We start from the raw sequence: 15574 nt of genomic DNA on the forward strand, positions 1-15574 counted from the left end.
TCGCTTTCCCTTCTGTGTGGAGAGGCATGGTTTAGGACTGAAGTGCCATGGTTAGTCTCCAGGTTTTGGCATTCATCAGAAAGCAGCAGAATCTGTTTCAGTTTGCACACGATAAACATTGCAGAGCAGTTAAAATCCTTTGTAGGCTTGTAAACAAATGTGGCTTAGAACAGAGGCATGTATCTTGTCCTGGCAAGGCTGGTAGCAGTTGGATCTGTTCCATGAGTCTGATAACAGGTATCCGAATTCCAGGTGGCTAAGGCTGGGTCAGACAGGACAAGACCTGAGCCAGCTCCCAATGTAAATCCCAGGAGCAATGGAAACTGTTTCAACAACAGTCTGAGCTCAGCTGCATGCCAAAATAGTGAAAGCAGTCATTCTGCATGCCCTTCTCAGTTAGGTATAATTTAAGGGGCAGCATCTTGTCTTGGAGGCTGACATTCCTACTTGGCCAGATGGCCTCCACCTATCCCTCTGCCTTCTCTGCTGGGAGCTTAGGGTAGACCATGGGGCTGTAGGCAGTTCATGACTTTTGTTGTTGTTGTTCTATAGTCTTTTAGTCGTGTCCAACTCTTTGTGGACCCATGGACCAGAGCACGCCAGGCCCTCCTGTCTTCCACTGCCTCCCGCAGTTTGGTCAAACTCATGCTGGTAGCTTCGAGAACACTGTCCAACCATCTCATCCTCTGTCGTCCCCTTCTCCTTGTGCCCTCCATCTTTCCCACCATCAGGGTCTTTTCCAGGGAGTCTTCTCTTCTCATGAGGTGGCCAAAGTATTGGAGCCTCAGCTTCAGGATCTGTCCTTCCAGTGAGCACTCAGGGCTGATTTCCTTCAGAATGGATAGGTTGGATCTTCTTGCAGTCCATGGGACTCTCAAGAGTCTCCTCCAGCACCATAATTCAAAAGCATCAATTCTTCTGCGATCAGCCTTCTTTATGGTCCAGCTCTCACTTCCATACATCACTACTGGGAAAACCATAGATTTAACTATACGGACCTTTGTTGGCAAGGTGATGTCTCTGCTTTTTTATGACTTTTCATAACTTTATGGACCTGTAAATCCTGGTTCATCCTCATTTTGAAGAATCAATACTGGGCTTCAAAAGAGCACCTTCTCCCCCTGGGTGGCTTGCAGAGCATTTTACTCTGAGTGGACCTCAGACCAGCTCCTGGGTCTTTGTTGGATCACTCAGCCAAAGTCCTACTGCACACACATCTCCATAGACATCTCCTCTGCATCAGAACTTCTGTACAGTATGTGGTTTCTGTATTCTGGGACATAAGGGCATAAAGAGAATTTCTAAGATTAAACAAAATGTAGCTGAAGATCAGAGTAGAAGCCACAGTCTCCATGACTGAGCTTTACTGAGCAACATGGATTACTTCTTCAAATGCCATGATTATATGGCAGTGACACTGCTTTGATTACCAATCCCTACTGAAATATGGCACAGTGTTACAGCACTTGAAGGGGAAAAAAACTTGATGCCACAGATCCTTCAATGGTGGCAAATAAATGAGTTTTGACTCCCTATTACAGTGTTTTATGGTCCTGCTGCCACTGCTTGCCATTCTGCCAAAGTAAAAACTCCATCCGCTAGTTCCGTACCAGATTGTGGTGTCAAAGAAATAGGAGTTGTAGATGTGGGTTTAAATTTTATTTTCTTCCTTGAATGTTTTGTTTTTTAAGCTGCTTTTGAAATAGTGGCAGATTTGCTGGTAAATGGTTTACTTGCTATCTTCATTCCATACCTTCCAGAGAGAATAAATTGCTTTCAGGCTGCTTTTGCTCATCCTAACTACTTTCAAAATTCTTAGTGCTTTTTGAAGTATTGAGTTGAAGTCATAAAAGGCAAAGGAGTGATCTGGAAAGTATAGTTTGCAACAACATTCATTAGATGCATAGTGTGTGTGGGGGGGGAAATCTGGCATGTATCACCAAGACCTGGGTGGTTGAGGAAGGTAGTCTTGATCTCACCCAGCTCTGCCCAACCAGGTACTCAGTGCAACACTATGGCAGACCACAGGGGTAGAGAAGGTCGCCATGGTCCATCAGACTTCTGTGACCATCACCAAGGAACCACATCTCTTAGTAGCTGAATTGGAGGACCCGTATCTGCTTTTGGGCCAGAGAGGCAGTCTCCCTGATTGCTGGCCAAGGTGGTCTCAAATGTGATGTTGTAGGAGCCAAGGACTATCTTGTTCAGTGACCTCAACATTCACACTATGGCTGCTTGTGAGCTGACTCAGAACTTCATGGCCTGCACGATAACCATGGGGCTGTCTCAAGTTGTCATTGGTCCGGCACATGGAGTGGGACATACCTTCAACTTAGTTTTACTCCTGATGGCACAATAAGTGGTCTGATAGTGGGGGGGGGGGGTTAATCTTTTTGATTGGACTGGCTCTGCTGGATGGGTGTTGGGGGCACTGTTTTATGGTGGTTCTGATCGTACCTGCAGGGTCAGTTCCAAAGAGTAGTAAAAAATATTAGTCTTCTAAAGCTGGAAGGCTAAGGTGGTCTCAGCTGCCTATGGGTGATATCCAACTGAGAAGACCCACTCAGTCAATGGGGGGGGGGGATAACAATGCTCAGGAGTGTGCATCTTTTGCAACGTTTTTCTGGAACTGATTGTAGATTATGGTCATGGGACATAGTCTTCACTATCGTATAAAGCACCTGTCTGCTTTAAAAGGATTTGGTTCTGTTTTGAAGAGGCCGTCAGTATTGGCAGGCAATTCACTGGAGCAAATTGTTGTTCAGTGGGGGAAATGAAGTAGTAATAATTCTGATAAATGAAGCCTTGATATATTCAGTTTGGTGTTCAGTTCGGAGTTTGGTCCAAGTTTAATATGACATTTAGAGTAAAGAGCACACTTCCCATTTGAAGAAAACTATTTTGGTTAACTTGTGTTTACTATATTATGGAATAAAAACAAAAAAATGTTTAAAACTATTTCTTTCTGAAAATGTAGTAGCTTTTATTTGTTCACTTCCATCAATATTGCAAAAGGTCTTTATGGATGTTTTGGTGACATGCAAATATTGCCCAATTTTATTTTATCACCTGCCTTTTATAAGATTAATCATGCTTGGCTGTCTTCACCTTGAGCTCTCGTGTGGGAAATCCAGTATTACCAGTAGAGTCCCAGAGACCAGGACCAGCTGTACTTTGTTCCTTCCTATAATAATATTGCAGGTGGAACATAGCATATTTTGGCACACGAGATGTAAAGGCCCTTGTTCATTGGGAGTGATGATTGAGCTCTTGCATTTCTGTATTTGTAGCCATTGGCCACTGATCTTGAGCCAGCCTAGCTCAGTCATGTTTCATAAACTGAGGACCAAATCGCCTTGTATATGCCAGCTCTGTTTGGCACAATTCAGGCCATTAACTGATCCTACTCCTACCCCTCCATTGCCAATAGTAAATAATTTCCCTCTCCATTAGTCAATAATAAAGTGGCACATTTTGCAGAGCACTGCAGAGAGAATATTCATGTTTCCTAGTCTAGTGCAGTAACTACACGCTGTTGCCTTTTTTCTTCCCTTTTTAAATTTTGATTATTAAACCCATTTCTCTCTATTAGCCAGGAGCTCAACATGTAATGGCTTTCCCCCTTCCATTTAGAGAAAATGTGTTCATGCAGCACTTCTCCCACAATCTGGCCTGTTCTGTTTTTGCTTTACACTTTGTAGTGATTATATTATAGCCGCTGTCCTGGGGCAGTCCCACCCCACCCCAAATCCTGGTGTAGAATGTACAGTTATAATATTAAGTGTGTTTGTGCACTTATTGTTCTCTCTTTCCTCTCCCCTCCTCCCTGCCATTTTTCATTTTAGAGGTTTACAAATGAGGACCACCTGGCTGTTCATAAACTCAAGCATGAAATGACACTGAAATTCGGTCCTGCCAGAACGGATTCAGTCATCATAGCAGGTACGTGTTACAATCTAGGTCAGTTTGGGAAATGGCACGTTTAATACAGTCCAATTGTAAGATCAATACCAGAGACCAGATGCACTGAATATTATTGTCTCTACTCAAATTGTGATCTTCATTTATTTAGAAATAGGTGGGAGGAAGGAAGAAAAAAAGAAAGCAAGAGGCTTCTAGAACTCTGCTTCTTTATGTATTGTGGCAATACCAGGTTTTGTGTTTAAGAGTGAAAAATGTACAGACAAAAGGCTTTTCACATTTCTTCATACTTTTTTTCAGGGTGATAAACAAAAGCTGACGAGCTCTGCTTCCTTCCCTCCTCCCAGGTGTCAATTTTCTGAAGCTTTTAGGCTGTCACTTAATAAATTTGAAACTCCATCTCATGCATTGGCTGTTGCTGGGAGTGCATTTGCAGAGTCCAGATGAGTCTCTCTCAACAGGCACAGTCAATGCAACCCTTTATACAAGATTTCAGGAAAATATACCTAGCTGTCTCAACAGTAGGCTATTGCCATAAACTGTAGGCTGTTGCAGGAATGTCCCCGCACCCTGTCAATTATCCTTCATTTGTGAATCCTTAAAAGGAAGTGACAGGGTTGCAATCATTGAATGAAATGGCTTTTTCTCTATTGATTAGTGAAAGAAGAAAAATATTCTGTTATATGCAGGAGTTTCTACTTGAGAATTAGTCTGTGCCGTGTTTGATTACTGTTAATGTCCTCTATGTGGGGCTGCCGTGAAGGACAGCCCTGAAGCATCAGTAGGTGCAGAATGCAGCAGCGCGAACACTTTTAAGAGTTTTGTCCTCCAGACATAATACACCGTTCCATGCCTGGAATGGTTTATTACACTGTGCCTGGAAACAGATAGGCAACCAATTTAAGATCCTGGTTTTAACTTTTAAAGCCACAAATGGTTTGGGACCACACTGTCTGAAGGACCACCAAGTACACACGTGTGTGTGAGAGAGAGTCTTAAGATCAGCATCAGAGACCCTGCTCTCTAGTCCAGCGGTGAGAGCCATGAAGTTAGCGAGTACCAGGGACTGAGGTTAGCGAGTACCAGAGACAGGGCTTGGTACTAGGGCTGGTCGATATATCGTCCGAAACCGGTTTGTAGTCAACATCGTGATAACCATTTCATAATACTAACTTGGCAATATACTCCTTTTTTTTTCCCAAATTTTTTTTTTATTCATTTTATAACACAAATAAACAACACAGACAGAAAAGCAAACAATACAAACAGATTCTTGTCTTATCCTTATTTTTTCTAAACATTGTTAGATGGGCTTCCCCAAGTCCCCCCTATCTGATTTTCATTTTACCTCATCTTTAGCAGTTTACATATATCATAATTTCTAACCATTTTTTCATATGTTTTTATCACACTTAAAAATCTTCACATTTCACTTACAAATAATACTATTTTAAAATACACTATCTTCTACGCAGGTGGCGCTGTGGGTTAAAGCCTCAGCGCCTAGGGCTTGCCGATCGAAAGGTCGGCGGTTCGAATCCCTGCGGCGGGGTGCGCTCCCGCTGCTCGGTCCCAGCGCCTGCCAACCTAGCAGTTCGAAAGCACCTCCGGGTGCAAGTAGATAAATAGGGACCGCTTACTAGCGGGAAGGTAAACGGCGTTTCCGTGTGCGGCTCTGGCTCTGGCCAGAGCAGCGATGTCACGCTGGCCACGTGACCCGGAAGTGTCTCCGGACAGCGCTGGCCCCTGGCCTCTTAAGTGAGATGGGCGCACAACCCCAGAGTCTGTCAAGACTGGCCCGTACGGGCAGGGGTACCTTTACCCTTTACCTTTATCTTCTACTTCTAACCCTACAGCCTATATCCACTTCCATTGACTTGGCAATATACTGTGAATCACGATGTTTGTGTGCACTATGTAAAAAATCACAATGTGCGGAAAACTGTGAAGGTGGTCATCACTTCTCTCATGATTCCTGCCGCCCCTTGTTGCTCTGTTCTATAAAATAACAGAGGTACAGTAGTACCTTGGTTCTCAAACTTAATCCGTTCCGGAAGTCAGGTCCAAAGCCAAAGCATTCCAAAACCAAGGCTCACTTTCCCATAGAAAGTAATGCAAAATTAATCCATTCCAGACTTTTACAAACAACCCCTGAAACAGCAATTTGACATGAATTTTACTATCTAACAAGACCATTGATCCATAAAATGAAAGCAACTGTACTATAAAATAAATAAGAGAGTATTGTCCATGGTCCATGGGGTCACGAAGAGTCGGACACGACTAAACGACTAAACAGCAACAATGTAGATGATAAAAATTAAAATTAAAAAAAAATCTTACCTGCACTGATGATAATCATTGTTTGGATGGGGGGCTTTTATCCATTTCCGCATTCATACAATCAATCAATCAGTAGCTGAACTGGGTTCCATACAGTCACAAAAACAAATTAATCGAAAAGCCTCAAAAACAAAAACACAAAATAAATAGCAAAAACAAAAGCACCAAACTTAATCCATTCCAGAAGTCTGTTTGACTTCTGAAATGTTTGAAAACCAAAGCGCAGCTTCTGATTGGTGCAGGTGCCCCGGAATCAATAGCCGACAGCTGCATCAGACGTTTGGCTTCCGAAAAATGTTCGAAAACCGGAACACTTACTTCCGGGTTTTCGGCGTTTGGGAACCAAGGCCTTTCAGTACCAAGGCATTTTAGAACCAAGGTACCACTGTAACAATACTTAAAATATTAAAAGGTAATTAAAAATGTATACCGTATTTTTCGCCCTATAGGACACACTTTTTCCCTTCCAAAAATGAAGGGGAAATGTGTGTGCATGCTATGGGGTGAATGCAGGCTTTCGCTGAAGCCTGGAGAGCGAGAGGGGTCAGTGCGCCCCGACCCCTCTCGCTCTCCAGGCTTCAGGAAGCTATCTGCAAGCCTTGGGAGCCCGGCGGGAGTCCCACGGCTTGCGGACAGCAGCCTGCAGCCCGAAACCCGGGGAGCGCAGCGGGGCGCACCCTGGGCTTCGGGCAGCTCTCCGCAAGCCTTGGGAGCCCGGTGCAACTTCCCACCAGGCTCCCAAGGCTTGCGGACAGCAATCTCCGCAAGCTCTGGGAGCGATGGCGAGGTTGAGTGCAACCTCGCTGCCGCTCCCGGACCCGTTCTGGGGGCTGCGGTTGGGGGAAGCTTCCTCCACCCCCAGCCCGGCAAGCTCCGGGATCAATGGCGAGGTGGAACGCAACCTCGCCGTCACTCCCAGACCCATTCTGGGGGCAGCTCGGGCTTCCCCCACTCCCAGCCCGGCAAGCTCCGGGAGCGATGGCAAGGTGGAACGCAATCTCGCCGTCACTTCCGGACCCCCAGCCCCGAGGCTAAAAATGAAGCCAGGACAGCTAGCGGGATCCACCCCGCTCGCTGTCGTGGCTTCTTTGCTCTTTGGGGCTTGGGGAGGGAAATAATTTTTCCCCTTCCCCCCCCCCCAAAAAATAAGTGCGCCCTATGGGCTGGTGCGCCCTATAGGGCGAAAAATACGGTAAGTTTCAGGCTTCTGAGAAGTAGCAGTTGCCTGGACAATACCCCGTTAGCCGCTACATAGTTTCTTCTTTCAAACATTGTGATATATCATAATGTTGAAAACCAGATATTGCCCAGACCTACTTAGCACAGGACCTTTTCTGCTGCTCCAGTCTGAGGAATATCTCGCCAAGAAACTACATATCTACCTCCTAAAAACTTTTTATTCCAGCCTGTTTTCGGTGATTTTTATGGCATGGTGGCTGTTTGTTTGTTTATAAGGCTTTTATTTAGATATGCAACATGGAAAACAAAGGTGAAAAAAGTCAAGTAACAAAAATCCTGCCCAACCTGACCCACCCACACTGTTAACAGTCATCAGTGAATGCTGGTATGTTTGATACCATTATGTTTGGTTAGAGGCCAATCAAACATAAGGGAGTACGAAAAATGGCAGAGTGTAGCAGATAAGCAGGGGGACATATAGTCTTCTAACCATCATGTCTTAACAACCAGATATGTAAAGATGCTGCTGGCAACACCTGATTCACATCGCACTGTGTTTTAATAATGTATTTATCATTTACTGTTATTTGAGTGTTGTTGGTTGCTTTATTGTTTTAATATTTTATAATTTTATTGTTTTTACTGATTGTGCTGTAAGCTACCTTGGGAGGGTGAACACCCCAAAAGGTGGAATAAAAAAAATTCTTTGTGAATTTTTCCCCACAAATTTTTTTATTGATTTTCCACATTTATCACAGAATGACATAACAAAGAAACACAAAACACACAACAAAGAAAAATACTCTACAATACAATAAAATAAAGCACAAAAAAGATTATTCCTTCTAATACCTAATTCTCATAACATTGATAGCTGACTTCCTCAAATCCCCTCTAACTGAATTTCATTATATCACATTTATAACAGTTCTCCAAGTTCATATTTCTAATAATATTAACTCCTTTCATTTACTAATCTCTTCTCCTTTATTAATCTTCTAATCCTTAATGTTTACTACCACATATCCTTATTCTACCCCTAGGCCTATTTGTTACTTCCAAGGATTTTCTATTTATCTTATATTACAGTATTTAGCTAAATATTCTTTGAATTTCTTCCAATCCTCTTGTGTCTCCTCTTCTTTCTGGTCGCGGATTTTTCCAGTCAGGTCGGCCAGCTCCAAAAAGTCCCAACATCTTCATCTGCCCAAAAATTCTTTGTGAATTAACATGCATGTTTCCGTTTGCTTGCCGTATACAGGCAACGACTGTTTTGTGCAGGGGTTGCGTTCCTGACCACCCCTCCCCGCTCATTGGTGGAGCATATGTAAACCTGCCCATGCCCCGTTATGCCCCTTTTCCCGAACACTTCCAGGGGCAACCCAATGCCCATATGCATGATCACTCATCAACTGGGAGCGCTTAAAACGATTGTTGCCTGTTTAAGGAATGTTAGAAGGATGTTGGAATGAAGTAATGTGGTTTTAGCAGAAATGATATAAAGGATTAAGTAAAAATGGATTGTTAATTGGTGAAAGAACAGAACGTTAAATTATAGTATATTAAGATAAATCATTAGGATAGAAATAAGGATGCAAAGGATTTGCTGAAATATCTAATTGAACTAGAATACAAAAAAGGGAGGTGTGAGGAGGTCAAGGAAATAAGCAAAGGAAAGAAAGCTATGTAAAGGATTGATTTTTTTTAAATTATCTGCATCTTTTTTCTGTTTTTGTGTTGTTTTTTTTCCCCTTTGTTTTTTCCCCTGTTTAAATATGTTCTTTATTTTTTCTTTTTGTAACTTATAAAATCTTAATAAAAATCTATTGAAAAAAATAAATGAAACGATTGTTGCCTGTATTCCACAGGATGGATGTAGGAAAGAGCTTTTGAGCCTTCTGACAGTTATAAAACTTGTAGAATTTTGGCAGGTGTGGTTTATTTCATTCCCTCAGCAGTGACAGGAAATACCTCTTAGGTGCACTTATTGATACAGTACTTTTTTTCTTTTTTTTACTCTTGCTATATAAAAAGTTCAGAAGTCACCATTTGGATCTGTGTAGCCACTCTCTTCTCACCAGGTGCTAATGTATTATAAGCAGAATCCTCCTTCCTCTTGGAACTTTTTCTTCCTGGCACAAAGGAACTGCTGGAAGAATTGTGCATAGTAGGAGTATTGTGGGTATGAACAGCTGGAGCTAGGACAGAGCAAATCGCTTTTCCACCTTTTTTTTAGTCCTTTTGTCAAGCACAAAATTATCCATGGTGCTCCAGTGTTGACAATTGCCATCATCTCCAGTTGTGCATTGTGGTGCTGATAGCGACCATTTCAAGGGTAGGAGATGCAAGTCATTTATTCCTCTTGCGGCAGTTATGCAGTAAAATAGATGAGTCACTCAGAACTCCTCTCCAGTCCTTGCAAACATCCTGAAAATATCAGCCCACACAGCTTGTCTCTCCCAGCAAGAACAAATCAGACTTTTCTCTCTGTGAGACCATATAATGTAATTTGCAAACAGAAGGTTCCCTTGAGATTCTGAGCTTGCCAACCTAGTAAAAAGTCCAGCAAAATCCGAGTTATGTGGACCTAGATTTTCACCAAGGCAGTCTGTATCCCATCTTTCTGCAGCTATACTGCACCAAGTTCCTTTGTGGGATGGGGTGGGGTATGGCTTTAGCCTTCATGGATTTGAAAATAAGCTGTGAGCAATTTATTGTGACTATGTATAACTAACTATGTAATTGCTTCCCTTTCCCATAGCTAACAGCAGCAAAATGAGTTATGTATAATTAGCATATCTATCCAAATATACATAATTCAGAGCACTGTTTTACTTGATGCAGACATAGTAAAAAAAAATATCAGTTTTATCTTAGTGCAGAATGTACACCGCACTTTAGGTACAAAGCAGAAACAAGTTCATGTAGTAGTTGGAAGTAGGCATTCAGGAGCAGAAGTGAAGCAACTGGTGTTTTCTAAATAGTCACTCTTCCAGTTTCTCTATGGCAAGTAAGATTCATCTCTAGGCAATTAAGAATAGGTGGGTTTTTCGGGGGGTGGGGGTGTTGGTAAAGCAGTTAATTTCAATTCATTAAGATTTTTGTAAATTGGAAGAGAATTGGTGGTTTAGGCCACTGATGTGCCATAAATGTTCTTAAACAGATATGTAGGTAAAAATAAAAAAGTAAAAATAAAAAGGTATAAAAAGAATTGTAAAGGTAAAGGTACCCCTGACTGTTAGGTCCAGTCGCAGACGACTCTGGGGTTGCACGCTCATCTTGTTCTATAGGCCGAGGGAGCTGGCGTTTGTCAGTAGACAGCTTCCGGGTGATGTGGCCAGCATGACTAAGCCACTTCTGGTAAACCAGAGCAGTGCACAGAAAGGCTGTTTACCTTCCCACCAGAGCGGTACCTATTTATCTACTTGCACTTGACATGCTTTCAAACTGCTAGGTTGGCAGGAGCAGGACCGAGCAGCGGGAGCTCACCCCGTCGCAGGGATTCGAACCGCCGACCTTCCGATCAGCAAGCCTTAGGCTCTGTGGTTTAGACCACAGCACCACCCATGTCCCTCTTAAATTGTAGATTGCCTTAAATTTGCACTTAAAAGATATTAGTGAGACCATTGACAAAAGGGTGAAGCCCTCCACAAGTGACAGATATGTTTTCTCAATGATATTTAGGCTGGGCCAGATGAAATGGGCCAGAATACTTTTATATGAGTTAACCAAGGCTGTGAGCCCTTTAAGAGACACTGAGGTGACCTGATCAGCATTTGATTCCTACAGTGCAGGGATCAGTTGGCCAATGGTGTTACCCATGGGGAATTTAGTTGCTCAGCTGATCCAGCCATGTCTGCCTGCCCCATATCTGAAATCGCATATGATGTTAGCTGTATAGTGGGTTGGTTTGGGGAAAACAGCCTTGCAGGTCAAATTGGGACCTGTGCCAGAACTTCCCCACTGCTGTTTTAGAGGAACAGTCTTTTTAGGGTTGTCAAGCAGTACTTGTTATCCAAGACATATGCCCCATGCTTAAAGGATCCTGGAGCATATCTTTTAGGTCATGTGGCAATGCTATCTAGAGCAGATAAAGTGTCAGACTTCCCTTTGGCTCTGTTCTTCTCACAGTTGTATCTTCTAAAATTGCCCCTGCGTCCAGCTTTTTGCCCAGCCCAAACTGTCATTCCACCCGTACAACCACCAAAGTGGACATTTATTCTCCCCAACCCCGTGACAATACAATGTTCACCTGCCTCTTCCATAGTGAATTCCATATTCTGCCCATGGCACCAGCAGAAGGATTTCTTATGATCAGATTTGTGTGTGTAATTTAACAGAGATATTAAAGTTTTAAAGCAAACCATCACAGCTTCTTTCTTCTTCAGCTGCTCTAATACAAATCAATACTGTAGTCGAGGTGACAGTTACAGAATACCGAAGCACGAATATTCAGAAATGTGGCATTTGTGTAGATGAGTGGTGTCAGGTGTTATCATTTGGGTTGAGCCCATGTAGCGTTAAGGTATCAGAACCATACACCCAGAAGCTTTCTCTTATTTCCCGTGTTCTTGGATTAGATGGCAATAACTGACAAATCAGAGATGTGCCGACTATCTGAATTGAAGTGATCTGCAGCTGGCTGTTCCTATTCTTTTATTATAAAAAATTTCAAATATATGATCCCTGAAATGTGTGTGTAAAATGTATAATTTTAGCCACCTAAATACAGGCTGAAAACAACATTCAGGAAATTCTATGATGAATAAATAATCCCAGGCTTCTCATTCTGTGAAGTGAATATTTTGATTTGAACTTGTTTTTCATTGCCTTTTTCTCTTGCTCTCTAAACAGATCAGACGCCGACACCAACTCGGTTTTTGAAGAACTGTGAGGAAGTTGGCCTCTTCAATGAGTTGGCAAGTTCATTTGAACATGACTTCAAGAAAGCCACAGAAGATGATGAGAAAAAGGCAAGAGGCTAAGGGTTTTCATTGAGCTAAAATTTTGAGAGCTGTAAGGGAATTTGTTGTTCCATAGTGTCCTTAAATTATGTTCATCTTGGGATTTTAAGATGCATGCATCAGCAAACATTACGAGCCAAGAGGGTTCATCTACTGTCGCATTTTGCCTGCACTGAGTGCATCATATGATGCCACATGGTAGTCGTGAAATTATGGCATTACATTGAGTCAGATCAATAGGCAGTCTAGTTTGGTACTATCTGCGCTCACTTCCAGCAACTTTCCCAGATCTGCCATAGTTTTGTCTTCATCTTGCTTCCCAAGCTGGGGACAATAGCTGTGTGCAAAGTTCTTATTTGTAGCCCCATGCCTTTGGTCCTTTTTGCTTGTGTTTTGCATACAGTGGTTCATTCATTGCTTATAGCAGTCAGATGGTTAAGGGCACTTTGAGTAAAAAAACAACAGCCACATCACCTTTCTGTTTTGTGAATGCATGCTAGCATTTAAATGCTTGATTGGCATCAGTAATGACAGGCACGGTAAGTACCACAGATACTATGTTTTCTGCCCAGAGAAATTGCATTGTAACTAAACTGAAGTTAGTGGGTTGCTGTGAGAGGATGAAACACAGTGAAGCTTCCTTACCCCCAGTGTTGAGATCTGACCTTTATCCAAGCACTGGTTCCAGCTACGACCATTGAGGCAAGAAGGGAGAGGGATCACTTCTGTAGGCTATTTTTCACCCTGGAGTAAGGAACAGCAGCCCACCTGTCTGCCGGTGAACAAGCATGGCATTCGGAGTACATTGAAATGTCTTTGTCCTACTTGAAATGAAAAGGGTACCACTTTTGGAATGTAGAAGCTAGCCATTCTTATTATCAGCATAATTAAATATATGTGTATATGTGCATAATTGTTATATTAAATGTAATTATATCTAATTATTATATTAATAATAATAATAATAATAATAATAACAACAACAGCAACAACAACAACAACAACAGCAGCTGTTTGAATGGCTATAGTGATCTAGAAGCTTGAATTAAGTCTTCAGGCAAAACTCTTTTTCCAATTTATCTGTGAACTAAATTGCCTACCACCAGATTTCCAGTAGAGAGCAGAATATTTACCATGTTGACTAAGTAGAGAGATTTTCTTGCATTCTTTGCAGGGCTTTAAAAGAAACCTATAGGAGGGATGATTATTATTATTATTATTATTTTTATTATTATTATTATTATTATATTTGCAAACTTTGGAGCCCATCCCAGCCATTGCTGAAGTTAGGTTTCAGAGCAGCCATGTAAGGAATGAATGAAATTGCAAAGCCAAAACAAAATATATGCACTATCCAAGTTTATTCCCAGAATTCTTTGAATATCAGTTTTCATGAAACTACATTTAAAAATTGTTCAGGGTTTGTTTTGTGTTTCAAGGCATTCTGAAAAGAAAACTTGGGTAACACATCTTTAGTGCAACTCCTTTTGTTTTCTTTTTCTCCAGACTGAATTCTGCTTGCTAAACAAGTAGACCTCTGTATTCAATCATCTTGTTTCTCAGCTGTGTAAATCAAATTACATTAATGTCTTTCCAAAGACTGTGTCTTTGGGAATTCAGATATATAGATATAAAATACCTCTTGCTTTTCTTTCTTTTGAAGAGGCCCCCAAAGCAGCTTACATAGTTACAATTACGTGGCAAAAAATTAAAACAAAACAGTAAAACAAAACAAATCCATTTAGCAGCCAAAAATTAAAGAAATGATGACCAGCTGGGCTTTTATCCCTCTCACTTAGATATTTTCTATGTAAATCAAAGAAGTACCATGGATCTCTGAGCCATGTATTGCTGCAATAGTCTCACCTTTCGGAGCAGCGTCATTTCACAGCGAGGTGGTCCTTCCCTGTTACATTTTTTATTATTTCAGCATCGAATCTTAATCTTAGCATTTATTTTGAGGGTTGTTTTTTTAATGAAATGGTAGACAACCCTCAGTCTAGCCAGATATTTTATATGTTAAGACCACCCATAATCCTGGTGTTGTACTGTTTTTAATAGCTACCATTATGAATTCTTAGATTGCTGGAAGTTTGTTTCTTGTTTAATAGGGCTCAGGCTTAATATTTCTGACCTCCAACAAGAGACTGCCACAGTTCAAAGCTTGGCTCGGTGTCAGCAGGCCGAAGGAATTACCCCTTCTAGTACTGACTTGGATTGTTAGATCCAGCTGGTTTGCTATTCAGAAAACTTGGCAGGGGCTGCTGGGCACATTCATGAGATGCTTTGAACATTTGGCTGAGTCCAGTTGCTGGAGCTCGTTTTAGTTCGTGTGGGATTTTATTTTTATTTATTTTTTGTCCTGGATAGCTCCAGCCACAGAGTTTTTTTGTGGTAATTAAATGCAGAGAGGGTATTTCCAGACATGCTGCTTTGTGGGTGATTGGTCTTCCCAGTCACTGCGCTAGTCATGTGTAATCCATGCATTTGGGATGCCAACCGTTGTGCCATCGCTCCAAGATTCTGAGACACTTCCTTTGCACGCAGCAGGAAGCAAAATGGGCATGACATCTGGAAGCACATGTAGCAAGGGAGGCAGCTGTTTGTGTTTATTCCATCCTCCCAGTTGCTCAGGTTGGTGACATTGCTGTCTCCTCCCCTTCACCTAAATTTTGTCCTCATAACAAGCCCGTGAGGTAGTTTAATCTGAAAAATAACTGGCCGGTGAGCTTCTTGATGAAATAGGCATTGAAACAGAAATCCCCTCCTCCATCCCTAGGCCAGCATTCTTAACTGGCATATGTTGGTTCTCTCTGGGAGCTCTAAACTTTTTCCTTAATTTTAAAATGTCTGTAGTGGTAGTTAGTGCAGGTTATTCAAAGACACGAGAAGACATGAGTCTTTGTTGGAGCAGCTCCTCTCATCATAGTTTATGCTTCCTCTCCTGTCTGCATTTTAACGTACAGCAGTACCTCGGAAATCGAACGGAATCCGTTCTGGAAATCCATTTGACTTCCAAAATGTTCGGAAACCAAGGAAGCTCCTGCAGCCAATCGGAAACCGCGGACAGTGCCGGATTTATGCATAAGCCAAACAAGCTATAGCTTAGGGCCCCACTCGCTTGGGGACCCCCAAAAAAATTCAAGGAAAAAAACCTGGATGTATAT

General features: G+C 42.0%; 1 protein-coding gene across 1 annotated transcript in view; it reads left to right on the plus strand.

The window, feature by feature from the left end:
- LOC307210677 (cyclic AMP-dependent transcription factor ATF-7) overlaps positions 1 to 15574 on the plus strand; it is a 115029-nt gene that overhangs the window by 73270 nt on the left and 26185 nt on the right. Inside the window, exons 3-4 of the mRNA XM_079966759.1 lie at positions 3846 to 3942; positions 12298 to 12416. Of these exons, the coding sequence (XP_079822885.1) occupies positions 3846 to 3942; positions 12298 to 12416 (216 nt within the window). The remainder of the gene's footprint in view (positions 1 to 3845; positions 3943 to 12297; positions 12417 to 15574) is intronic.

This window comes from Podarcis cretensis (genome assembly GCF_951804945.1).
Source record: "Podarcis cretensis genome assembly, chromosome: 2".
NCBI classification, from domain to species: domain Eukaryota; kingdom Metazoa; phylum Chordata; class Lepidosauria; order Squamata; family Lacertidae; genus Podarcis; species Podarcis cretensis.